Source organism: Tachyglossus aculeatus, chromosome 1, assembly GCF_015852505.1.
Source record: "Tachyglossus aculeatus isolate mTacAcu1 chromosome 1, mTacAcu1.pri, whole genome shotgun sequence".
Lineage (NCBI taxonomy): Eukaryota > Metazoa > Chordata > Mammalia > Monotremata > Tachyglossidae > Tachyglossus > Tachyglossus aculeatus.
The window spans coordinates 97,718,001-97,743,891 of NC_052066.1; the positions used below are offsets into that span (position 1 = coordinate 97,718,001).

General features: G+C 45.7%; 1 protein-coding gene across 1 annotated transcript in view; it reads right to left on the reverse strand.

Moving 5' to 3' along the window:
* The window catches only part of SLC9A9 (solute carrier family 9 member A9), a 462,001-nt gene that overhangs the window by 71,186 nt on the left and 364,924 nt on the right, over window positions 1–25,891 (reverse strand). The window contains exon 14 of the mRNA XM_038751488.1: window positions 15,054–15,133. Within this exon, the coding sequence (XP_038607416.1) occupies window positions 15,054–15,133 (80 nt within the window). The remainder of the gene's footprint in view (window positions 1–15,053; window positions 15,134–25,891) is intronic.

Here is a 25,891-nt window from a genome sequence, read left to right on the forward strand (position 1 = left end):
GGACATCTCCATCTGGATGTCTGCCCGCCACCTAAAACTCAACATGTCCAAAACTGAACTCCTTGTCTTCCCTCCCAAACCCTGCCCTCTCCCTGACTTTCTCATCTCTGTTGACGGCACTACCATCCTTCCTGTCTTACAAGCCCGCAACCTTGGTGTCATCCTCGACTCCGCTCTCTCATTCACCCCTCACATCCAAGCCGTCACCAAAACCTGCCGGTCTCAGCTCCGCAACATTGCCAAGATCCGCCCTTTCCTCTCCATCCATACCACTACCCTGCTCGTTCAAGCTCTCATCCTATCCCGTCTGGACTACTGCATCAGCCTTCTCTCTGATTTCCCATCCTCGTGTCTCTCCCCTCTTCAATCCATACTTCATGCTGCTGCCCGGATTGTCTTTGTCCAGAAACGCTCTGGGCGTGTTACTCCCCTCCTCAAAAATCTCCAGTGGCTACCAATCAATCTGCACATCAGGCAGAAACTCCTCACCCTGGGCTTCAAGGCTGTCCATCACCTGGCCCCCTCCTACCTCACCTCCCTTCTCTCCTTCTGCAGCCCACCCCGCACCCTCCACTCCTCTGCCACTAATCTCCTCGTTCTCATTCTCACCTGTCCCGCCATCGACCCCCGGCCCACGTCATCCCACGAGCCTGGAATGCCCTCCCACTGCCCATCCGCCAAGCTAGCTCTCTTCCTCCCTTCAAGGCCCTACTGAGAGCTCACCTCCTCCAGGATGCCTTCCCAGACTGAGCCCCTTCCTTCCTCTCCCCATCGTCCCCCCCCTTCATCCCCCCCGTTTTACCTCCTTCCCTTCCCCACAGCACCTGTATATATGTATATATGTACATATTTCTCTATTTATTTATTTAATTTTGTTAGTATGTTTGGTTTTGTTCTCTGTCTCCCCCTTTTAGACTGCGAGCCCACTGTTGGGTAGGGACTGTCTCTATATGTTGCCAACTTGTACTTCCCAAGCGCTTAGTACAGTGCTCTGCACAAAGTAAGCGCTCAATAAATACGATTGATTGATTGATTGATTAAAAAGCAACCCTGAAAAAACAATCACATTTTGTACCTCCACCTGCACCTTGAGGTGGAGGCTTCTCAGATCTTTAAATCTGCTGGAAAATGCTGAGAAATCCCTTATCAATCAATCGAGCAAGCAATCAGTGGTATTTATTGAGTGCTTTATGCTATTTTAAGCACTTGGGGGAATATGTAGAAGAGCTAGACATGGTCCCTGCCCTTAATGAGCTTACACTGTAGAGGGGAAGCAGATGTTAAAATAAATTACAGAAAGGAGAAGTGGTTGAGTATAAGGATCAGTACATAAGTGCTGTCGGGTTGGGGGCGGGTAGAGAATCACAGTGCTTGAAGGACATAGACCCAAGTGCATAGGAGATGCAGAAGGGAGGGAGAATATGTTTGCAAAGGGCTTTGCAATCAACAAAACTCTAAACTTGAGTTTGTGAGAGCTACAAGACTGCCTTAGTCACTCCAGAATGGGCTCTGCACACAGTAAGCGCTCAATAAATATGATTGATTGATTGACATGGACACCGAAGAGGGTACAAGTGTGCTTTTTTTCCCGGGAGTAGATCCTTTGTCCCCTTCAGTCCCTTGGCACATAAAGTGTCCCCTGGCCACCAGCTGCTGGAATTAACCTGTGATTGCCCGGGGAAGTAGAATCCTGGAGGAGGTACCTCTTCTCAGAGGTGAGAAGCCATGCTGAGAAGCAGCGTGGCTCAGTGTAAAAAACATGGGCTTGGGAGTCAGAGGTCATGGGTTCGAATCCCCGCTCAGCCACTTGTCAGCTGTGTGACCTTGGGCAAGCCACTTAATTTCTCTGTGCCTCAGTTACCTCACCTGTAAAATGGGGATGAAGACTGTGAGCCCCACGTGGGACAACCTGATCACCTTGTATCCTCCCCAACGCTTAGAACGGTGTTTTGCACATAGTTAGTGCTTAACAAATACCAACATTATTATTATTATTATTATTATTCTCCAAGAGGCCTTCCCTGACTAAAGCCCCCCTTTCCTCTTCTCCCATTCCCTTCTGCATCACCCTGACTTGCTTTTATTTATCCCCTTTCCCAGCCCCACAGCACCTATGTACATATCTGTAATTTATTTATATCGACGTCTGTCTCCCTCCCCCTAGACTGTAAGCTCATTGTGGGCAGGGAATGTGTCTGTTTATTGTTGTAATAATAATTATGGTATTTGTTAAGTACTTCTTATGTGCCTAGCACTGTTCTAAGCACTGGGGTAAATACAAGGCAATCAGGTTGTCCCATATGGGGAACACAGTCTTAATCCCCATTTTACTGACGAGGTCACTGAGGCACAGAGAAGTTAAGTGGTTTGTCCAAGGTCACATTGCAGACAAGAGGCAGAGCTGGGATTAGAAACCATGTTCTTTGACTGCCAAGCCCGTGCTCTTTCCACTAAGCCATGCTGCTTCTCTGAACTCTCCCAAGTACTTATCACAGTGCTCTTTACATGCTCTTTACAATCTATAAATATGATTAATGAAAGAATGAATTAGCTCAGTTAGCAGTCCTGACTATAAACATGGGAGAGAAGGACATTCTTCTCCTTGGTGGCCTTTCTTTCAAGGGACTTCAAGCCTTCAGCTTGGGTCTGTGCCGCTGCCTGAATCTCTGAGCAAACTCCTCCTCCCAGACCCGTGCTCTATCTATTAGACCACACTGCTTTTCTGATGATAGCTGCTGTGTCCTCTGACAGCACAAAGGCCACGTCTATGCACACCAGCCTAGGTGCCAGAAACAATGCATGCGACTCTTTTTCTGAATGTGAGGACCCGTGGTCAACACCCACAGGCACCCCGCCTCCCCTCAGTCCCACCCCCATCTGGCTACTGGGTGCCCAAAGCAGACTGCTTATGTCCAAGAACTTGGAGCCATAAGCTGGCACTGGAGTTGGCACCGAGGGCCCTACAAGAACTCTGCTTAACCTTGGGAGACTGCCTTGGAGGGAGGATGGAAAAATTCCTCATCCTCATTTTATGGACAGAGGGATCGCGGCTTGCCCAGGTCATGCAGTGACTTCTGGAAGATTAACAACTCAGGACTTACTGACTCCCTTAACTAGAAGCACTATTAGCCTCCAAACACTAGCAGTCCTTTTGACTTTAATCACTACACTGACAAGCACTGGGATAGTTATAAAATAGGCTGGTTTGTTTGGAGCAGTGGTTTCCCAGAAGTCACTGCTACGATGAATCATTAGCTGTAGATATTGCCTGAGTAATGAAGCAAGACAGGATGAGAAAGAACAAGGAGGAATTGTGAACAGAAGATGTAAAGATCAACAGTTTCAAAGAGTGTATATATATATATATATCTCAACAACTATAGTTGTCCTTCCGATTTGAAGACACTACTGAAAATGAAACTAACCCATGAGACCATATGAGGGCTGACAAGGCTGATTCAGGATCCACAATCTCAGCCACACTGTGCACACAGAAATGTTATCGCTTACCGTGGTGCTGTGCATAATTATTTGCAGAGCTTGGTGCTGTTTCCTCTTTTGCCTCCTTGCCTACTAGACTGTGAGCCCGCTGTGGGGTAGGGACCGTCTCTATATGTTGCAAATTTGTACTTCCCAAGCGCTTAGTACAGTGCTCTGCACACAGTAAGTGCTCAATAAATATGATTGAATGAATGAATGTGTTCTCTATGAAACTTTTACTCAAAGAAAGCCACTCTCTTCTTGATGGCATTCACCTTGCTGTTCTGTTCTCAGCAAGTGACTCCCGGTTTTCAGCTGGGATGCAGCACTGTCTGAAGATCTGTTTCACCATGTCCTATAAATATTTTCTCTGCCCTCCCTGCTTTCAGACTTTTCAAAGAGTAGAACATCATTAAATGCTGCCATGTCAGCTGTGCTGGGAAGTGCTCACCTAGTGCTACAATTTGCTCTCCCAAGGTTCTTCACTTCGAGCTGAATGGATATTGTTTGCTGCTTTTTCGAAGAACCTGGCTGCACCTCAATATCTTAATGAAACATCAAACTGGGAGTAATAAGCAATAAGATCAGTGAGTCTAACAACAATTTCTACATATCACAGTCAGTGAGCCAACAGGCTGAAATGTGAATTGGCTGAAGGAGATGAAAAAAAATGAGAAGAAAAATGAGAAATCAGCTGGAAAGATATTGAAAAGCAGCATGGTGTAGTGGATGGAGCATGAGCCTTGGAGTTAGAAGGTCGTGGATTCTAATCCTGGCTCCACCACTTGATTTCTGTGTGACCTTGGGCAAATCACTTCTCTGTGCCTCAGTTACCTCATCTGTAAAATGGGGATTGAGAATGGAAGCTCCTGTGAGACAGGGACTGTGTCCAACCCAATTTTCTTGTATCAACCCTAGCACTTAGTATGTGCCTGGCACACATTAAGTGCTTAACAAATACCACATTTATTATCTTATCAAAAGAAGATCAATAAATAGCCCAGATAGTTACTCACTTTCATCTAATGACTCAAGCAAAGACAAATGATCCAGAATCAAAGATTCGTGCATGCAAAAGAAGGCACCTACCCCCAAAATTTGCAAGCTATAAAGAAAAGAGGGAAAATCAATCTGTTAGTGGTATTACAGCACCGTACTAAATGCTTGGGAGAGTAAAATTCAACAGAATTGGTAGACATGTTAACCTGCCCGAAAGGTTTATGGTTTAGAAAGGGAGACAGGCATTAAAATAAATGACATATATGGAGGTAAGAGCTGTGGGGCTGAAACCATCAGCAAGGCCAGCAGCTGCAAAGCCCCAGACTCCTGATTTAGTGAACTTCTGACTCAAGAAATTTCCCCATCTCTTAGTCCTTCTGATAGTCCTGTGGGAGCTGCTTCTCTGTGTTTGGAGAATGGAGGCAGGACTGTCATAAATCTTTCCTTAGAACATTACTTCACACATAATAATAATAATAATGATAGCATTTATTAAGTGCTTACTATGTGCAAAGCACTGTTCTGAGCGCTGGAGAGGTTACAAGGTGATCAGGTTGTCCCACGTGGGGCTCACAGTCTTAATCCCCATTTTACAGATGAGGTAACTGAGGCTCAGAGAAGTTAAGTGACTTGCCCAAAGTCACACAGCTGACAATTGGCGGAGCCGGCATTTGAACCCATGACCTCTGATTCCAAAGCCCGTGCTCTTTCCACTGAGCCACGCTACATAGTAAATGCTTAGCAAATGCCATTATTATTATTATTATTATTACTATTATTATTATTATTATTTCCTTTACACAACTTGAAGTGTTGCTAGTATATGGTCCAGCTCTTTTCTGGAACAGGGTGCCCTAGTAGAAATAGTCCGGGCTGGGAGTCAGAGTATCAGAGGATCTGTGTTCTGATCCCGGCTCCGTCACTTGCCTGCTGCGTGACCTTGGGCAAGTCACTTCACTTCTTTGGACCCTAGATTTCTCATAAGCAAAATGGGAATTCAATACCTGTTTTCCTTCCTACTTAGATAGTAAGGTCCAGGTGGGACAGGAACTGTGTCCAGCCTGATTATCTAAGTACAGTAGTTGGCACTTATGCAGTAAGCACTTACAAATACCATAAATAGTGTAGCACTTCTTCTGTCTGGAACTCCCTTCCCTACACCAGACCACCACTCTCCCCACCTTCTAAGCCCTATTAAGGTCACAACTCCTACAAGAAGCCTTCCCTGATTAAGCCCTCTTTTCCCTGGTTCCCTCTCCCTTCTGCATTGTCTATGCACTTGGATCTGTGACCTCTGGACATTTGATATAGACTCACTTCAAAGCCCTACTGAGAGCTCACCTCCCCCAGGAGGCCTTCCCTTTCCCTGCTCCTGCTCCCCCCCCCCCCCCGCCCTACCCCTTCCCCTCCCCACGGAACTTGTGTATATTTGTACATACTTATTACTCTATTTATTTTATTAATGAAGCATATATAGTTATAATACTATTTATTCTGATGGTATTGACACCTGCCTACTTGTTTTGTTTTGTTGTCTGTCTCCCCCTTCTAGACTGTGAGCCCGTTTCTATGTGTTGCTGATTTGTACTTCCCAAGCACTTAGTACAGTGCTCTGAACACAGTAAGTGCTCAATAATACGACTGAATGAATGATGTACTTATCTTTAAATTATATATTATTTATATTAATGTCGGTCTCCCCCTCTAGACTGTAAACTGCAGGGAATGTGTCTGCCAACTTGCTAACTCTATGGCACTGCACTCACCCAAGTGCTTAGTACAGTGCTCTGCACATAGTAAGTGCTCAATAAATACTATTGATGATGATGATGATGGTGATGATAATTAAAGTCCTTTTGAGATCACATCTCCTCCAGAAAGCTTTCTGGGATTAATCTCTCATCTCCTCATTCTATATTCTCCAGTTACCACTTCAGTCTTTTCATGTCACCTAAGCTTTTAAACCCCCCCATCCCCCATTGCACATATGTACATATTTCATAAGTTTGATTACTCCCCTTGCCTCATAATTTAAAGCGCCTGTATCCTCCTTTAGATTGCAAGGTTGTCAAGGACAGGGATTGTGTCTTCTGACTTTACTGCATTCTCCCCATCACTTAATACAGTGTGCTGCTCACAGTCAGCACTGAATATATGCTATTGATTGTTTGATTGATTAATTGATTCTGGCTAATATATTTCTTCCTACTGAAGGAGAACCAATCAATCAATAGCACTGATTTGTATGGTGCAAAAGAAGAAGATAGGCAAGCTCTTTCCCACAAGGAGCTTACAGTCTAATGGGAAATAGTCTCCTCATCAAAGATTAGAAATGTCATCACACATTATCCTAGGGTCATAAGGCAGGTAGTTGGGGACTCTGTAATCTTTAATTGGGATTCTCAAAACCTACAAAATCGAAGCATGTTATATATTGATTATGACTGTGAGCCCACTGTTGGGTAGGGACTGTCTCTATATGTTGCCAATTTGTACTTCCCAAGCATTTAGTACAGTGCTCAGAACATAGTAAGTGCTCAATAAATACGATTGATGATGATGATGAAAGAGCCTCTGACTCAGTCCCTTATTAACTCTAATATAGAGTTGAAAGATTTAGAAGATAAGAGTCTCTGAAAGTTAATTTTTTGCACGTCAGGCTTTAAGCAATGAGAATATTATGTCACATTTTGTAAAATGGAAACATTTTGTAAAATGGAAACATTTTGTAAAATGTTTTCAGGAAACTCCCTTCATCCTTCCCCTCTGCTTCCAAACATTCGCGTATAGCTCCTATTCTACAAAACCTCTCCTTTGACCCCAATGTACCCTGCAGTTATTAACCTTCCTAGTGTTCCTACCACTTTTATCCAAACACCTCAAAAAATTTGTCTACAACCCATTGCACTCTCTTCCTATCCTACACGTCTCTCCTTGGCCCCTTTCAATCTGGCTTCCACACCTTCACTCCATGGAAACTGCCCTCTCTAAGAACACCAATGATCTCCTTATTGCCATATCTAATGGCCGCTACTCCATTCTAATCCTCAACTTCTCAGCTGCCTTCATCACTGTGGACCACGTCCTTCTCCTGGAAACACTATCTAACCTTGGCTTCACTGACACTGTCTTCTCCTGGCTCTCCTCCTACATCCGTATAAAACAAAAACTGCTCACTTGGTTTTAAAGCTCTCCATCACCTTACCTGCTCCTACCTCACCTCTCTTCCCTCCTTCGACAACCCAGCCCTCATACTTTGGTCCTCTGGTGCTAAGCTTCTCACTGTGCCTCAATCTCTCCTGTCTTGCCACCGACCCCTGGCCCACATCCTGCTTCTGGTCTGCCGTCCTGCCGTCACCAAAACCTGCCAGCCGTCACCAAAACCTGCCGGTTTCAGCTCCGCAACATTGCCAAGATCCGCCCTTTCCTCTCCATCCAAACTGCTACCCTGCTCATTCAAGCTCTCATCCTATCCCATCTGGACTACTGCACCAGCCTTCTCTCTGATCTCCCATCCTCGTGTCTCTCTCCACTTCAATCCATACTTCATGCTGCTGCCCGGATTATCTTTGTCCAGAAACGCTCTGAGCATATTACTCCCCTCCTCAAAAATCTCCAGTGGCTACCAATCAATCTGCGCATCAGGCAGAAACTCCTCACCCTGGGCTTCAAGGCTGTCCATCCCCTCACCCCCTCCTACCTCACCTCCCTTGTCTCCTTCTACTGCCCAGCCCGCACCCTCCGCTCCTCTGCCGCTAATCTCCTCACTGTACCTCGTTCTCGCCTGTCCCGCCGTCAACCCCCGGCCCACGTCATCCCCCGGGCCTGGAATGCCCTCCCTCTGCCCCTCCGCCAAGCTAGCTCTTTTCCTCCCTTCAAGGCCCTGCTGAGAGCTCACCTCCTCCAGGAGGCCTTCCCAGACTGAGCCCCTTCCTTCCTCTCCCCCTCGTCCCCCTCTCCATCCCCCCATCTTACCTCCTTCCCTTCCCCACAGCACCTGTATATATGTATATATGGTTGTACATATTTATTACTCTATTTATTTATTTATTTATTTATTTATTTATTTATTTATTTTACTTGTACATTTCTATCCTATTTATTTTATTTTGTTGGTATGTTTGGTTCTGTTCTCTGTCTCCCCCTTTTAGACTGTGAGCCCACTGTTGGGTAGGGACTGTCTCTATGTGTTGCCAATTTGTACTTCCCAAGTGCTTAGTACAGTGCTCTGCACATAGTATGCGCTCAATAAATACGATTGATTGATTGATTGATTGGAACACCCCCCCTCCTCATATCTGCCAGACAATTTCTCTCCCCTCCTTCAAAGCCTTACTGAAGGCACATCTCCTCCAAGAGGCCTTCCCAGACTAAGCCCTACTTCTCATCTCCCACTTCCTTCTGTGTCTCTCTTACTTGCTCTCTTTGCTCTCCCCTTTTCCCCCCACAACCCCAGCCCCACAGCACTTATTTACATATCTGTAATTTTATTTGTTTGTATTGATGTCTGTCTTGGACCCCCGCTCCTCCTGCTCCAGATTGTGAGCTCATTGTGGGTAGGGATTGTCACTGTTTATTGTCATATTGTACTTTCCCAAGAGCTTAGTACAGTGCTCTGCACACAGTAAGCACTTAATAGGATAGAATGAATGAATGAATGAACCTCTGGTCACTCCTTCTCAGTCTCTTTCACCAGCTCCTCTACTGTTTCCCATTCCCTAACTGAAAGGGGTTTTCTTCAAAACTCAATTCTAGGTTCTCTTCTATTCTCCACTTTACACCCATTCCCTTGAAGAACTCATTCACAACCACATCTTCAATTACCATCTTTATGCAGATAACTCTCAAATCTACCTTTCCAGCACAGACCTCTCTCCTGTGCAATAACTTATTTCCTCTTTCCCCCAGGACATCTCTACTTGGGTTTTCCCCGACACCTAAAACTTAACATGTCCAAAACAGAACTTCACCTTCATTCATTCATTCATTCAATCATATTTATTGAGCACTCACTGTGTGCAGAGCACGGTACTAAGTGCCTCATCTTCCCACCCAAACCTTCTCCTTTTCTTGACTTTCCCATTCCTGGACCACCAATCACCCTGGATCACAAGCCTGCAACCTTGGCGTTGTCCTCAACTCATCTATCTCATTCAACTCTCAAATTTAGTGAGTCACCAAATCCTGTCGGTTCTACCTTCGCAACATCTTCCTTCTCAACACAACCCCTTTCTCTCCAGCCAAACTGCCACCATGAGGATCCAACCACATGTCCTATCCTCCCTCAACTCTGGGATCAGCCTCCTCACTGACCTGCCTGCCTTTCCCCTTTCCAATCCAAATTGTTCTGCATACATTTCCCCACTCATCATGAACCTCCAGTGATTGCCCCTCCAACTCCAGTCTAGACAGTAAGCTCGTTGTGGGCAGGGAATGTGTCTGTTTGTTATCGAATTGTACTCTCCCAAGCCCTTGGTATGGTGCTCTATGCACAGTAAGCACTCAATAATAATAATAATAATGATGGTATTTGTTAAGTACTTACTATGTGCAAAGCCCTGTTCTAAGCATTGGGGAGGTACAGGTTGTCCCAGGGTGGGGGGCTCACAGTTTTAATCCCCATTTTACAGATGAGGTAACTGAGGCACAGAGAAGTTAAGTGACTTGCCCAAAGTCACACAGCTGACAGTTGGTGGAGCCAGGATTTGAACCCAGGACCTCTGACTCCAAAGCCCGGGCTCATTCCACTGAACCACGTTGCTTCTCTATAAATATGATTGAATGAGTGAACATCGAACAGAAATTCCTCAGCTCTCCCTCCTACTTATTCTTGCTCAATTCCCACTACATCCCAGTCTGCAACCCACTCATTGTGCCTTTATCTCATATCTCTTGCTATCTACCCCTCCCTTTGGCCTAGGACTCCCTCCTTCTTCATCACCTACAAATCACCACTCTTCCCATCCTCAAAGCTCTACTGAAACCATACCTTTTCTTCTATACCTTCCCTGACTAACATCTCCTCTCCCCATTGTATTCTTTCCTGCTCTGCATTACCTCTGCACTTAAGTCAGTAACCCCTAAGCACTTTGATACCCACCCCGCCTCCAACCCCACAGCCCTTATAAACTATTCCTAATACTCTGTTGCTTCCCCTACAATAATAATAATAATAATAAGGGTATTTGTTAAGTGCTTACTATGTGCAAAGCACCATTCTAAGTGCTAGGGGGATAGAAGGTGATCAGGTTGTCCCACATGGGGCTCACAGTCTTAATCCCCATTTTACAGATGAGGGAACTGAGGCACAGAGAAGTTAAGTGACTTGCCCAAAGTCACACAGCTGACAATTGGTGGAGCTGGGATTTGAACCCATGACTTCTGACTCCAAATCCCGGGATCTTTCCACTGAGCAACGCTGCTTCTCTAATTTGTTCCCTATCTGTAATTTGTTTTGTCTGAATCCCCCACTAGTGCTCAAACCTCTGGGAAAAGGGAAGCCTCAAGCCTTGCTCTTCCTGTTACTGAATTAACTTCAGTGGCAACTCCAGTGAACTTTTCCTGCTAAGAAAATAGAACAAACTCACCTCAGTTCAGACATTAAGACTGGGCCCAAAAGTGTATTAGCTGTGCTGGGTGGACAAATCACCATTAGTGTCATGATGATTGTATTTATTCAGCATTTACTAAGTACCAAGCACTGTGCTAAATGCTGGAGTAGATACAGGACTCTTTCTCTCCCTCCCAATAACACTGCCTTTTCAACAATCTCCCTACTTCCATCCTCTCCTCAGTTAATCAGATTGGAAACAGTCCCTGTCCTACATGGAGCTCACAGTCTAGTAGATGGGAGAACAGGTATTTACTCCTCCTTTTACAGCTGAGGAAACTGAGGCACAGAGAAGTTGTGATTTGTCCAAGGTCACACAGCAAGCAAGCTGGGATTAGAGCCCAGATTCTCTGACCTCCAGGCCCATAACTTTTTCCATTAGGTGGATCCTGGAGATGTGGAGGAAAACAGTGACTGGATTTGATGACCAATGGACATGGGGATTCATTTTTAAATGACTAACCAGAGGCAGAACTACTCATTTCATAAACCACTGCATAATCCTATGCTCTTCCCCGCAATCTCAAATGCTTCCTCTCCATCTCCTCGTTAGATTGCAAACTCAGTCAGTCATATTTATTGAGTGCTTACTGTGTGCACAGCACTGTACTAAGTGCTTGGGAGAGTGCAATATTCTGGAATTCTGGTATTCGTTAGGCGCTTACTTTCTGCCAGGCACTTTACTAAGTGCTGGGGTAGATACGACAGTAAACAGACACATTCCCTGTCCACAGTGAGCTTACAGTCTAGAGGGGGAGACAGACATTAATATAAATAAATAAATACATACATAAATAAATAAGTAAATGAATAAATGAACTCCTTGAGGGCATGGATCACGCCTTTTCCCTCTGCTTGTACACTCTTTGTTCAGAGCTCATCATCATAATTATCATCATCATCACCATAATCGTCAATGATACTTATTGAGCACTTATGTGTGCAGAACAATTAATTAATCAATTAATGGTATTCCTTAAACACTTCCTATGTGCAGAGCATTCTACTAAGTGCTTGGAAGGGTACAATACAACAGTTGGTATACATATTCCCTGGCTCAGCACCCAGTTGGCTCTCAAAGAATACTATCTATTGATTCCTTTCCAATTCTCCAGGCGGATTGCGGCACCAGGGAGAAAGCAAAGGAGGAGGAGCACATTTCTCAAGTATGTCGGAGTGAGTCACTCCGAAGAATCACCAATACCTAGTCCAGCAGACACCAGCTGAAGAAATTGCTCTCCGCGGGAGTCTGGATACACATCTTCACCATAAATGAAGGGCAAAATCATATTTGAATAAAAATGTATTTACATCACAGTGACAGTGTTGTAGTCTCTGGAAAGGAGCATGGTGAAGAAAAATTGTTACCATCCTGGAAGGAATATGACCCTTTAGGGCCTAAACGTGTTTTCCTTGAGAGGTGCTCAAAAGGCACCCAGAAAAGTGCTTTTGGAAAAACCAGATCAATACTAGAAAAACTTAATGCCAGCTGCATTTCAACTGAATTTTAACAGAATCTAACAATGTTATCGTCCCACAGGCTCTTAATAGTAATTAATAAAAATTATGGTACTTGTTAAGTGCTTTCTATGTGCCAAGTGCTGTTCTAAGTGCTGAGGTAGATACAAATTAATCAGGTTTGGTTACAGTCCCTTTCCCAGATGGGGCTGACACTCTTAATTCCCATTTTACAGATGAGGTAACTGAGGCTGAAAGAAGTGAAGTGACTTCCTCAAGGTCATACAGCAGACACATGGCAGAGCCAGGATTAGAACCCAGGTCCTTCTGATTCCCAGGCCTGTGCTCTGACCCCAGCCTGGCCCTGTCCCCTTATGTCCATCTGGAGTCAGGCAACCCTGTGTTGCACGGTCTCAGGTCTTCACCGGGCATTGTGAACCTTGCCATTTCTCTAGCTTGCTGGTGTCTTGCTCGGTTTCCTGAGCTCGTTCACATCATCAACACAACCGATTTAATCTCAGAGCCAACTAATTGACAGCGTCGTGGAATCGGTCCGCTAACAGATGCCACAATCCAGGGCTTGAGTTTGTTCCCAGTTGGGCCCCGGGATAGTTTCCTACCTGCAGCTTTGCAGCCAAACTCTGCTCTCGGAGGGGGGACGTGGGTGAATGGAGACCATCATCATCATCATCATCAATCGTATTTATTGAGTGCTTACTATGTGCAGAGCACTGCACTAAGCGCTTGGGAAGTACAAATTGGCAACATATAGAGACAGTCCCTACCCAACAATGGGCTCACAGTCTAAAAGGGGGAGACAGAGAACAAAACCAAACATACTAACAAAACAAAATAAATAGAATAGATATGTACAAATAAAATAAATAAATAAATAGAGTAATGAATATGTACAAACATATATACATAAATGATGCCTCAGGGAAGCGGGGATCTTCATGCAACTGGGCAACTATGAAGCCAGCTCAGAGACACCCAGAGGCATGGGGCCAAACTATGGCTATGGCTATGGCTTTTGAGGCAATGCTGTTCCTCTCCCACTAACCCAGGGGCCCTTTAGTCACTGCCATCTCATTAGATCTCTAGATCTCTAGAGCAATCTCATTATATTCTCTAGACCCTCTATACCATAAGCTCATCTTCTAGACTGCAAGCTAGCTGTGGGCAGGGAGGGGGGTCTACCATTTATGTCTATCTCCCTTTCTAGACTGTAAGCTCGATGTGGGCAGGGAATGTACCCACTTATTGTTAGATTCTACTCTCCCAAGCACTTAGTACAATGTTTCGCACACAGTAAGTGCTCAATAAATACGATTGAATGAATGAATGCTCCCCCAAGTGCTTAGTACAGTATTCTGCACACAGTAAGCACTCAGTAAACATGATTGATTGATTGACTAACCTCTGCAGTGCGTGGGTTTTGTCTCCATTCATTCATTCATTCAATTGTATTTATTGAGCGCTTACTGTGTGCAGAGCACTGTACTAAGCGCTTGGGAAGTGCAAATTGGCAACATATAGAGACGGTCCCTACCCAACAATGGGCTCACAGTCTAGAAGGGGGAGACGGACAACAAAACAAAACATGTGGTCAGGTGTCAAGTCATCAGAATAAATAGAAGTAAAGCTAGATGCACAGGATGGCATGGGATCAATTTTAAATATAAGTCTTGAAAGGATTTTGCCCTAGATTGTGAAACAAAATGATTAAATTAGCCTAAAGAGAAGCTCTTTACCTTACTAAAGATAGGGCATAAAGTCGTTGTAATTCCTCATAGTTATAGAGCTGCTGTACAAAATTGCAATGTTTACTTCCAGGCACTAAATAGTTACAGAAAAGTGTAATATGTTAGGACGAGGTCTGTAAGTGAGAGGGTACTCAGCCACTTCTTTCATTTGGTTTTTGGTACAATCATTTCCTTCCCAGTGAAGTACTCATTTCACCTGGAAATGGTAAACTTGTCCAAACTGGCAGCATTGACCCGTTTGACTCCCTACCTCTTGCTCCTCGAACATTCCGCAGTGAGTTAATAATAAATAATAATAATAAGGATAATAATAATAATAAAAAGCTATTTGTTAAGCTTCTACTATGTGCCCCAAGCACTGTATGAAGCACTGGGGCAGATACACGATGATCAGAAGAGATGCACTGGGTCCCTTATATACCTGGTCAAGATGTGTTCAGAAGAAGGCGACAAAAGTCAATTAATTCCTCAGCCCACCGCCATTTTGTTCCCGGTCTCTATTAGAAAACCTTAATTATGTGAGGCAACTTGGATCAAAGCCCAGTTTCCAAGGGGACTCCAATCCGGTCTCTCTGATTCATTTCATAACACCTGAGAGGACAAGTTTCCTTACCTCCTCTCGCCATTTTCTCTCCAGCTAAACAGGGCTGGGATTCCAGAAGCTTTTCAAGGTCAGCGGCGGGTTCAGGGCTCAAGCCCGGCGCCAGGGCTGCCCGAAGGATCCCAGCAACAAAGGATACTTATGGTCAAATCCATACCACATTCTGAAAAGCCGTGCACTCTCTGCCTTGGTTGAGTTCTTGCCCATGTGATCAGTGCCCTGCAAAAAATGGAGAGGGAGCTTAGACGAATAAATCATAACACTCTAATAGCGAACACCCCTCAAAGGAAATTCTGCTGAACAGCAATTAACAAGAACTTCCATGCCAAACTATTCCCATTGCTGGGTGCAAAGCAGTTGCCAAACCAATTGGATTATAGATCATTCTCCTGTGAAGCGATTCAGTGTTTACTTTCATTAATGACGCCGATTGGATTAAATGGCCGAGAAATACCATTTTTGGAGATTGATGAAAGCTGCTATGACTGTTTGATTGCTGGGATTATGCCCCAGAGATTCGGGTAGCATTTGGTTAAATTCCCACAGAGGGCATTTCCTAAAGGGCCAGGAACTGCTTGGGCACCCCCCTCCCTTGGAGGAGAGGGAAATGCTGAAAATCAGGGTAAGGCTAGGAAGTGTCTTTCATACGATTGATGATGATTCATTCATTCATTCATTCATTCATTCAATTGTATTTATTGAGCACTTACTGTGTGTAGAGCACTGTACTAAGCACTTGGAAAGTACAATTCAGCAACGGATAGAGACAATCCCTACCCAACAATGGGCTCACAGTCTAGAAGGGGGAGACAGACAACGAAACAAAAGTAGACAGGCATCAGTAGCTTCAAAATAGATAAATAGAATTAGAGATATATACACATAATACAATAGAGTAATAAATATGTATGAACATACGCAAGTGCTGTGGGGCAGGGAAGGGGTAGAGCAGAGGGAGGGAGTAGGGGCGATGGGGAGGGGAGGAAGAGCAGAGGAAAAGGGGGGCTCAGTCTGGGAAGACCTCCTGGAGGAGGTGAGCTCTCAGTAGGGCTTTGAAGAGGGGAAGAGAGCTAGTTAGGCGGATGTGAGGAGGGAGGGCATTCCAGGCCGGAGGTAGGATGTGGGCCAGAATGTTGACAGTGGTACAGGCGAGAATGAGGCACAGTGAGGAGGTTAGCAGCAGTGGAGTGGAGTGTGCGGGCTGGGCTGGAGAAGGAGAGAAGGGAGGTGAGGTAGGAGGGGCAAGGTGATGAAGAGCTTTGAGGCCAGTAGTGAAGAGTTTTTGCTTCATGTGAAGGTTGATAGGCAACCGCTGGAGATTTTTGAGGAGGGGAGTGACATGCCCAGAGTGTTTCTGTAGAAAGATAATCCAGGCAGCAGAGTGAAGTATAGACTGAAGCAGGGAGACAGGAGGATGGGAGATCAGAAAGGAGGCTGATGCAGTAATCCAGTTGGGATATGATGAGAGATTGTACCAACAAGGTAGTGGTTTGGATGGAGAGAAAAGGGCAGATCTTGGCGATATTGTGAAGTGTCTTCTGGCATTAAATCCAGCTTTGCATTATTCTGCATCATGTACTAACAAGGACACTCCTAAAATAAATTTTGAGGTGAGAGACAGAGAAAGACACAGAAAGATAAAGAGACACAGGGAGAGAAGTAAAAGAGGGGAGAAAATAAAGAGAGAGAAGCATTTTGGGGTGGGGGAAGACAGGAGAGAGGAGAGAAAGGAAGAGGGAAAGGAGGAAAAATATCTCTGGTGTGTAAAACAGATGGCAGTGCACACACCAGGAAGACATTTTTACTCTTGACATTTTCACTTCGGCTTGGCATCATGTTTTCTGCACTGAGAATATTTCTTTCAGCTCCAATCAAATCAAAATGATTGTTTGGTCAAATGCACCAAATCCCAGTATAAACGTCTTGGCTTTGACCCACTACTTTATTTCCCATGACTCCTCAGTTAACTAAGACCCTCCTTCTAAGGAAAACACTGTGGCCCAGGCAGTTTAGAAGGAAATTTGCACTGGCATGGCCAGGGTAGCTTTCCCCCAGATCAGCTTCAGGCAGCATGTGCTTTGTTTTATGGTCTTCATTAAGTGCTTACTATGTGTCAAGCACAGTTCTAAGTGCTGGGGTAGGTACGAGTTAACCAGTCCCTATTCCACATGAGGCTCACAGTCTCATGAAGTAGGAAGGAGAATAGGTACTACTACTAATAATAATTATGGTATTTGTTAAGCACTTACTATGTGCCAGGCACTGTACTAGGTATTGTATTCCCAATTTGCTGTTGGGGAAACTGAGACACAGAAAAATTAAGTGACTTGCCCAAGGTCACACAGCAGGCAAGGGGAAAAGCTGGGATTAGAACTCGGGTCCTAAGCAGGATGAGAAGCAGCGTGGCCTAGTGGATAGAGCACAGGCCTGGGAATTGAAAGGACCTGGGTTCCAATCCTGGTTCTGCTCCTTTGCTTCTGCTACTTTGCTGCTGTGTGACCTTGAGCAAGTCACTTAACTTCTCTGTGACTTAGTTACCTCTTCATTAAAATGGGGATTAATACTGTGAGCCTCATGTGGGACAGGGACTATGTCCAACCTGATCAGTTTGTATCTACCCCTAGCACTTAGTGCAGTGCCTGGTACATAGTAAATGCTTAACAAATATCATTTAAAAAAAATAATGGAAAAAAAGCTCCTCCGGCTCCCAGGCCTATGCTTTTTTCACTAGGCTTCGTTGCTTTTCCTCAGCTGTTTTCACTGGTTTGTTTTTATGGTATTTGTTAAGTGCTTACTGTGTGCCAGGCACTGCTATAAGCTCTGAGGTAGATATAAGCTAATCAGGCTGGACACAGTCCATGTCCCATGTGGGGCTCACAGTCATAATCCCCATATTAATCCCATATTACAGCAGAAAAGTGGCAGAGGCAGGATTAGAACCCAGGTCCTTTTGTCTTCCAGGCCCGGACTCCATCCAGTAGGCCACGCTACTGTCGGTGAGGGGGTGGGCAGACATGGTCCCTTACTGCCCTCAGCTGCTGCGGTCCTGCTGTAGAGCCAGCGGTCAGCTGAACATGGGCCTTCCCGTCAGAGTAAGAAGGGGTGTGAAGCGATCGGGCAGAGCCGTTCATTTGTCATTTGTCTGACACCAGACTGGCAGAGATGCTTGTTCCGCTTCTACTTTGGTTTTGTTCTCTGTCTCCCCCTTCTAGACTGTGAGCCCACTGTTGGGTAGGGACTGTCTCTATATGTTGCCAACTTGTACTTCCCAAGCACTTAGTACAGTGCTCTGCGCACAGTAAGTGCTCAATAAATACGATTGATTGATTGATTACTACTGTGGGTGCATTGCCTAGATGGGCTGCTAGCTGGTGAAACTCCTCTGTCAGCTGATAGGTGTTTGGATTCTTTTCCAAAGCAACAGCTGGAATCCAGGCCTGGCTGCCTTGGTGCTGGGAAATCTGGTTGTGGAGACAGGAAGACCTTATCTTTTGTCCCAGTTGACCTAGCCATGTACTTTACTTTGAAGCAGCACAGACTTTGATTCAATCAATCAATCAGTCATATTTATTGAGCACTTACTATGTGCAGAGCACTGTACTAAGCGCTTGGGAAGTACAAGTTGGCAACATATAGAGACAGTCCCTACCCAACAGTAGGCTCACAGTCTAGAATGGGAGACAGAGAACAAAGCCAAGCACATTAACAAAATAAAATAAATAGAATAGATATGTACAAGTAAAATAAATAGAGTAATAAATATGTACAAACATATATACATATGTACAGGTGCTGTGGGGAAGGGAAAGAGGTAAAACGGTGGGGATGGAGAGGGGGACGAGGGGGAGAGGAAGGAGGGGGCTCAGTCTGGGAAGGCCTCCTGGAGGAGGTGAGCTCTCAGTAGGGCCTTGAAGGGAGGAAGAGAGCTAGCTTGGCGGATGTGTGGAGGGAGGGCATTCCAGGCCAGGGGTATGATGTGGGCCGGGGGTCGATGGCGGGACAGGCAAGAATGAGGCACGGTGAGGAGATTAGCAGCAGAGGAGCGGAGGGTGTGGGCTAGGCTGTAGAAGGAGAGAAGAGAGGTGAGGTAGGAGGGGGCGAGGTGATGGACAGCCTTGAAGCCGAGGGTGAGGAAGCAGCATGGCTTAGGGGCAAGATCCCGGACTTGGGAGTCAGAGGACGTGAGTTCTAATCCCTGCTCCTCCACTTGTCTGCTGCGTGACCTTGGGCAAGTCACTTCACTTCTCTGTGCCTCAGTTACCTTATCAGTAAAATGGGGATTAAGACTGTGAGCCCCACGTGGGCCTGATTACCTTGTGATAATAATAATAATAATAACAATAATAATTTTGGTATTTGTTAAGCAATTACTATGTGCAGAGCACTGTTCTAAGCGCTGAGCCACCCCAGCGCTTAGAACAGTGCTTGGCACATAGTAAGTGCTTAACAAATACCATAATTATCATTATTATTATTGAGAAAATTAAAACCAACAGGAGTGATTTCCCTAAAATCTCCCCTGCTCCTCTCCAGTCCCTCCTTCCTCTTACCCCCTCTTCAACTCTCCCATCTCTCCCGGTGGTATCTCAAGAGGCGAACTTCTGCCTCCTCTAAAAATCCACCCCTTCCATCTTTGCCTCGGCCCCCACCCCTTATCACCTTATCAAAGCTTATCCCTTCTTCCCTCCCTGACCACCATCTTCAACTGTTTGCTCTCCTATGGCTTTTTCCCCATTGATTTCAAACATGCCCATGTCTCCCCTAGCATTGAAAAAAGCTCCCTTGACCCCACGGCTCCCTCCAGTTATCGCCCCATCTCCCTCCTAACATTCCTCTCCAAACTACTTGAGTGAGTTGTCTACACCCACTGCCTTCATTTCCCCTCCTCCAATTCTCTCCTTGACACCCTCCAATCTGTTTTGTTCCCCCTTCACTCTACAGAAACCACCCTCTCTAAGGTCACCAATGATCTCCTTCTGGCCAAATCCAAATCCCCCTCGATTTCTCAGCTGCCTTTAATATTGTCGACCACCCCTTTCTCCTGGAAACATTATCCAAACCTTAGCTTCACTGACACTCTCCATTCCTGGTTCTCCTCCTATCTCTTTCACCACTCATTCTCTGCCTCTTTTGCGGGCTTCTCCTCTGCCTCCCATCCTCCAACTGAGGGAGTCCCTCGAGACTCAGTTCTGGGTCCACTTCTATTCTCCATCTATGCCCTCTCCTTTGGAAAACTCATTCACTCCTGTGGCTTCAATTACTATCTCTATTTGAATGATTCCCAAATCTACATTTCCAGCCCTGTTCTCTCTCCTTCTCTGCAGTCTCACAGTTTCTTCTGTCCTAAGGACATCTCTGCTTCGATGTCCCACCGATATCTCAAACTTGACATGTCGAAAACAGAACTCCTTATCTTCCCACTGAAACTCTCTCCCGGCCTTGACTTTCCCTTCACCGCAGACGGCATCACCATCCTCCCCGACTCAGAAGCCCTTAAGCTTGGCATTATTCTTGACTTCTCTCAGTCAAGCAACCCTCATAGTCAATCTGTCACTAAATCCTGTGACAACACTGCAAAAAAACAGCATTTTCCTCTCCATCTAAACTGCTACCATGTTAATCCAAGCACTTATCTTATCCCACTTTGACTAATGTATCAGCTCCTTGCTGACTTCCCTGACTCCTGTCTCTCCCCACTCCAGTCCGTACTTCACTCTGCTGCCCGGATCATTTTTCTACAAAACCGTTCAGTCCATGTCTTTCAACTCCTCAAGAACTTCCAGTGGCTGCTCATCCACCTTCACATCCAACAGAAACTGCTTATCATTGGCTTTAAAGCAGTCAATCATCTTTCCCCCTCCTACCTTACCTCACTGCTTTCCCACTATAACCCAGCCCACACACTTCAACCTACTCACTGTACCTCAGTCTCATCTATCTCACCCCTGACCTCTTGCTCACATCCTGCCTCTTTCCCATATCTGACGTACGATCACTCTTCCCACCTTCAAAATCTTATTAAAAGCAGATCTCCTCCAAAAGGCCTTCCCCAAATAAGACCTCATTTCCTCTTCTCCCACACTCTTCTGCGTTGCCCTTGAATTTCATTCATTCAGTCGTATTTATTGAGTGCTTACTGTGTGCAGAGCACTGTACTAAGCACTTGGGAAGAATTTGTATTTACACCCTTTATTCACCTCCCCCTCAGTCCTAAAGCACTTATGTACATAACAGTAACATTTATTTACATTAATGTCTGTCACCTCCTCTAAACCGTAATCTCATTATGGGCACGGAACATGTCTACCAACTCTGTTATATTGTACTTTCCCAAGCACTCAGTACAGTGCTCTGTTCATAGTAAGTGCTCAATAAACATGACTGATTGATTAATTTGTACTAGGTTTGATTGGGGCTCTGCCCTGCCTAGCTCCAAGGGGCAGCACCCCTAAACCTTTAACTAGCACTAAGATTTCCCAGAGATGCATGGGTGAACCCGCTCCTCAAATCTCCTCCTGACCATTGGGACAGAGATTGATCAGTCAAGTCGGAAATGGAATTTATTCGTGCCTAAGGAATACCCGGCACTGGACAAGCTAGTCAGGTTGGACCTGTCCCTGTCCCCTGTCATTCATTCATCCATTCAATCGTATTTATTGAGTGCTTACTGTATGCAGAGCACTGTACTAAGAGCTTGAAAAGTTCAAGTCGGCAACATTTAGAGATGGTCCCTACCCAACCACGGGCTCACAGTCTAGAAGGGGGAGACAGACAACAGAACAAAATAAGTAGACATGGGGCTCACACTCTTAGTCCCCATTTTCCGAATGAGGTAACTGAGGCCCAGAGAAGTGAAGTGACTTGCTCAAGGTCACACAGCAAACAAGTGGCAGAGCCAGGATTAGAACCCAGTCCTTCTGATTTACAGGTGTGTGGTCTATCCACTAGGCCACACAGCTTCATGGCTGGGATTAGTCCCAGGATGGGTCCCAGGGACGTGAAGCAGTCCAGGGGCCCAATGCTTCCTGCCCATTCTTCCCTTGAGGGAATAATTATAATAATAATGATAATTATGGCATTTGTTTTGTGCTTACTATGTGCCAAGCACTGTTCTAAGTGCTGGAGCAATAATAATAATGACATTTATTAAGCGCTTACTATGTGCAAAGCACTGTTCTAAACACTGGGGAGGTTACAAGACAATCAGGTTGTCCCACAGGGGGCTCACAGTCTTAATCCCCATTTTACAGATGAGGTAATTGAGGCACAGAGAAGTTAAGTGACTTGCCCAAAGTCACACAGCTGACAATTGGTGGAGCCGGGATTTGAACCCATGACCTCTGACTCCCAAGCCTGTGCTCTTTCCACTGAGCCATGCTGCTTCTCTGATATTAGATATAAGGTATTCAGGTTGTCCCACGTGGGACTCACAGTTTTAATCCCCATTTTACAGATGAGGTAACTGAGGCCCAGAGAAGTTAAGTGACTTGTCCAAGGTCACGCAGCAGACAAGTGGCGGAACAGGGATTAGAACCCATGTTCTCTGACTCCCAAGCAGCCCTTTCCACTAAGACATGTTTCAGGGAAAACCTCTGGAGGTGGATCCAGGCTGCAGCAAGAGAGAGAGCAGGGTGGTAGGAACTTCCTCGGTGAGCCATCAGCCCGTGTCTAATGTTAACCTTCTCACTTTGTCTCGATTTCGTGATCTCGTCTATCTCACCACCGACCCCTTTCCCATGTCCTGCCTCTGGCCTGGAATGACCTCCCTCCTCAAACCCGAGAGACAATTACTCCCACCCCATTTCAAAGCCTTATTGAGGGCACATCTCCAAGAAGCCTTCCCTAACAAAGCCCCCTTTCCTCTTCTCCCACTCCCTCCTGCCTTGCTCTAACTTGTTCCCTTTGTTCATCCCCACTCCAAGCTCCACAGAACTTATGCACATATCTTTATCTTTGTTTATATTATTTGTCTGTCTCCCTCACTCTAGACTGTAAGCTCACTGTGGGTAGGGAATGTGAGTAGAGAAGCAGCGTGGCTCTGTGAGAAGAGCATGGGCTTGGGATTCAGAGGTCATGGGTTCTAATCTTGGCTCCACCACATGTCTGCTGTTTGACTTTGGGCAAGTCACTTAACTTCTTTGTGTCTCAGTTACCTCGTCTGTAAAATGGGGATTAAGATTGTTAGCCCCCCGTGGGACAACTTGATCACCTTGTAACCTCCCCAATGCTTAGAACAGTGCTTTGCACATAGTAAGCGCTTAATAAATGCCATTATTATTATTATGGGCTTGGGAGTCAGAGGTCATGGGTTCTAATCCTGCTCCACCACTTGTCAACTGTGTGACTTTGGGCAAGTCACTTAACTTCTCTGTGCCTCAGTTACCTCATCTGTAAAATGGGGATTTAAAGTGTGAGCCTCACGTAGGACAACCTGATTACCTTGTACCCTCCCCCACCCGCCTAGTGCTTAGAACAGTGCTTGGCACATAGTAAGCGCTTAACAAATGCCATCATTATTATTATTATTGTAGCATCGTCTTCCCCCAAGGGCATAGTTCGGTGCTCGGCACACAGGAAGTGCTCAATAAATACAACTGAATGAATGAATGAGTGAATGTGTCTGCTTTGGCTGGGGTGACCCCGAGTGACCCCCGCCATGCCCCAAGGTGGGGGCTAATGGGATTAAAGTGGGAAAGCAGCAGTGCCCTCTTGCACAGGATCTCCGCCACCAGCTGACATCAGTGGGAAGCTTGGGTGTCGAGGAGCAGCACTGATCTTTGATCTTGGCATTTGGAGGCAATAGTCAAGTGCAATCAACTTCCGTGTTGATGCCTGGAGCCTGCCCAATGGGGATGGGGTGGGGAACGGGAGGGGCATTTTGTGTGTGATTGCGTGTGTGTGTGTGTGTGTGTGTGTGTGTGTGTGTGTGTGTGTGTGTGTGTGTGTGTGTGTGTGTGAAGCAGCATGGCTTAGTGGCCTGGGAGTTAGAAGGACCTGTATTCTAATCCTAACTCCACTGCACGTCTGCTGTCTGCTGTGTGACTTTGGGCAAACCACTTAACTTCTCTGGGCCTCAGCTGCCGCATCTGAAAAATGGAGATTAAGAGTGCGAGGCCCATGTGGGACTGGGGATGTGTCCAACCTAATTAACCTGTATCTACCCCAGTGCTTAGAACAGTGCTTGTCAATGCTTAACAATTACCATCATCATTATTCATTCACTCGTATTTATTGAGCGCTTACTGTGTGCAGAGCACTGTACTAAGCGCTTGGGAAGTACAAGTTGGCAACATATAGAGACGGTCCCTACACAACAGCGGGCTCACAGTCTAGAAGACTTTATTACTATTATTATTATTATTATTATTATTATTATTATGTGTGTGTGTGTGTATGTGTCTGTGTGTGACAGTGAGGGAGCCATGACTGGCTCCCTGCTGGCAGTGATCGCTGTACTTCCCAAGTGCTTAGTACAGTGCTCTGCACACAGTAAGCGCTCAATAAATATGATTGATTGATTGATGGATTGATTGCTGAATATAGCACATCACACTGGCTGCAGTGGCAGGAGGTTTACACAAACGTGGCACTCTCTGGGCTGTGGATAAGAAATGGGACCTATTCCTGGAAACACGTATTTAATCCTGGGAGCTAAGCTTATAGGAGGCAGGTGGTGAGGAGGCTGGTTTAGACCACACTTGGGTGTCCTGGGGTCAACGTTTGGTGTCTCAGACACATCAGGGGGATGGCAATTGATGTGCAACAAATCCACCTTCCTCCCAGGCATCGGGGAGGCCATTGCAGAGACTGGAGGCTGAGGGATTCGGGTGTAGACTGCAGAAAGTGAGGGGGTGGTGGGGAGGGGAAATGGGGCAGGAAGACTCTGCCTCCACCCAGGCTTCCATCCCCATATATGGTTCCAGCCTCTGCCCTACCTGCAGGGAGAGCAGGTGTCAAGGGGAAGGGTGTGGGGGAAACCAGCAGCAGAAAAGAGAAATAATCTCAGTCCACCAATCCCCAGTCCTCAAGAACCTCCAGTGGTTGCCCATCCACCTCCACATCAAACAGAAACTCCTCACCATATCCTTTAATGCGTTCAATCAGCTCACCCCGTCATAATAATAACTGTGGTATTTGTTAAGCAGTTCCTAAGTGCCATTCATTCATTCATTCAATCATATTTATTCATTCATTCATTCAATTGTATTTATTGAGCGCTTACTGTGTGCAGAGCACTGTACTAAGCTCTTGGAAAGTACAAGTTGGCAACATATAGAGACGATCCCTACCCAACAGTGGGCTCACAGTCTAGAAGGGGTCCTGCCTTCGGGGTCGCCTAGGCACTCAGATCTGTATCCTCTAAGCCCTTGGACAGACCAAGTGGTGCTTACTGTGTGCAGAGCACTGTACTAAGCGCTTGGGAAGTACAAATCGGCAACATATAGAGATGGCCCCTACCCAACAACGGGCTCACAGTCTAGAAGGGGGAGACAGATGACAAAACAAAACAAGTATGGCATGGTACTAAGCCCTGGGTGAGATACAAGCTAATCAGGTTGGCCACAGTCCCAGTCTCACATGGAGCTCATGGTCTTAACCCCCATTTTACAGATGAGGTAACTGAGGCCCAGAGAAGTGAAGTGACTTGCCCAAGATCACACAGTAGAGAAGTGGCAAAGCCAGGATTAAAACCCAGGTCCTTCTGACTCCCACGCTCATGCTCTATCCACTAGGCCAGGCTGCTCCCACTTATCCTTGCTGACCTACTACAACCCAGCCCCCACACTTTGCTCCATGATCACCTACCTAGTTGACATATTTATTACTCTATTTATCTATTTATTTATTTATTTTACTTGTACATATCTATTCTATTTATTTTATTTTGTTAGTATGTTTGGTTTTGTCTCCCCCTTTTAGACTGTGAGCCCACTGTTGGGTAGGGACTGTCTCTATATGTTGCCAATTTGTACTTCC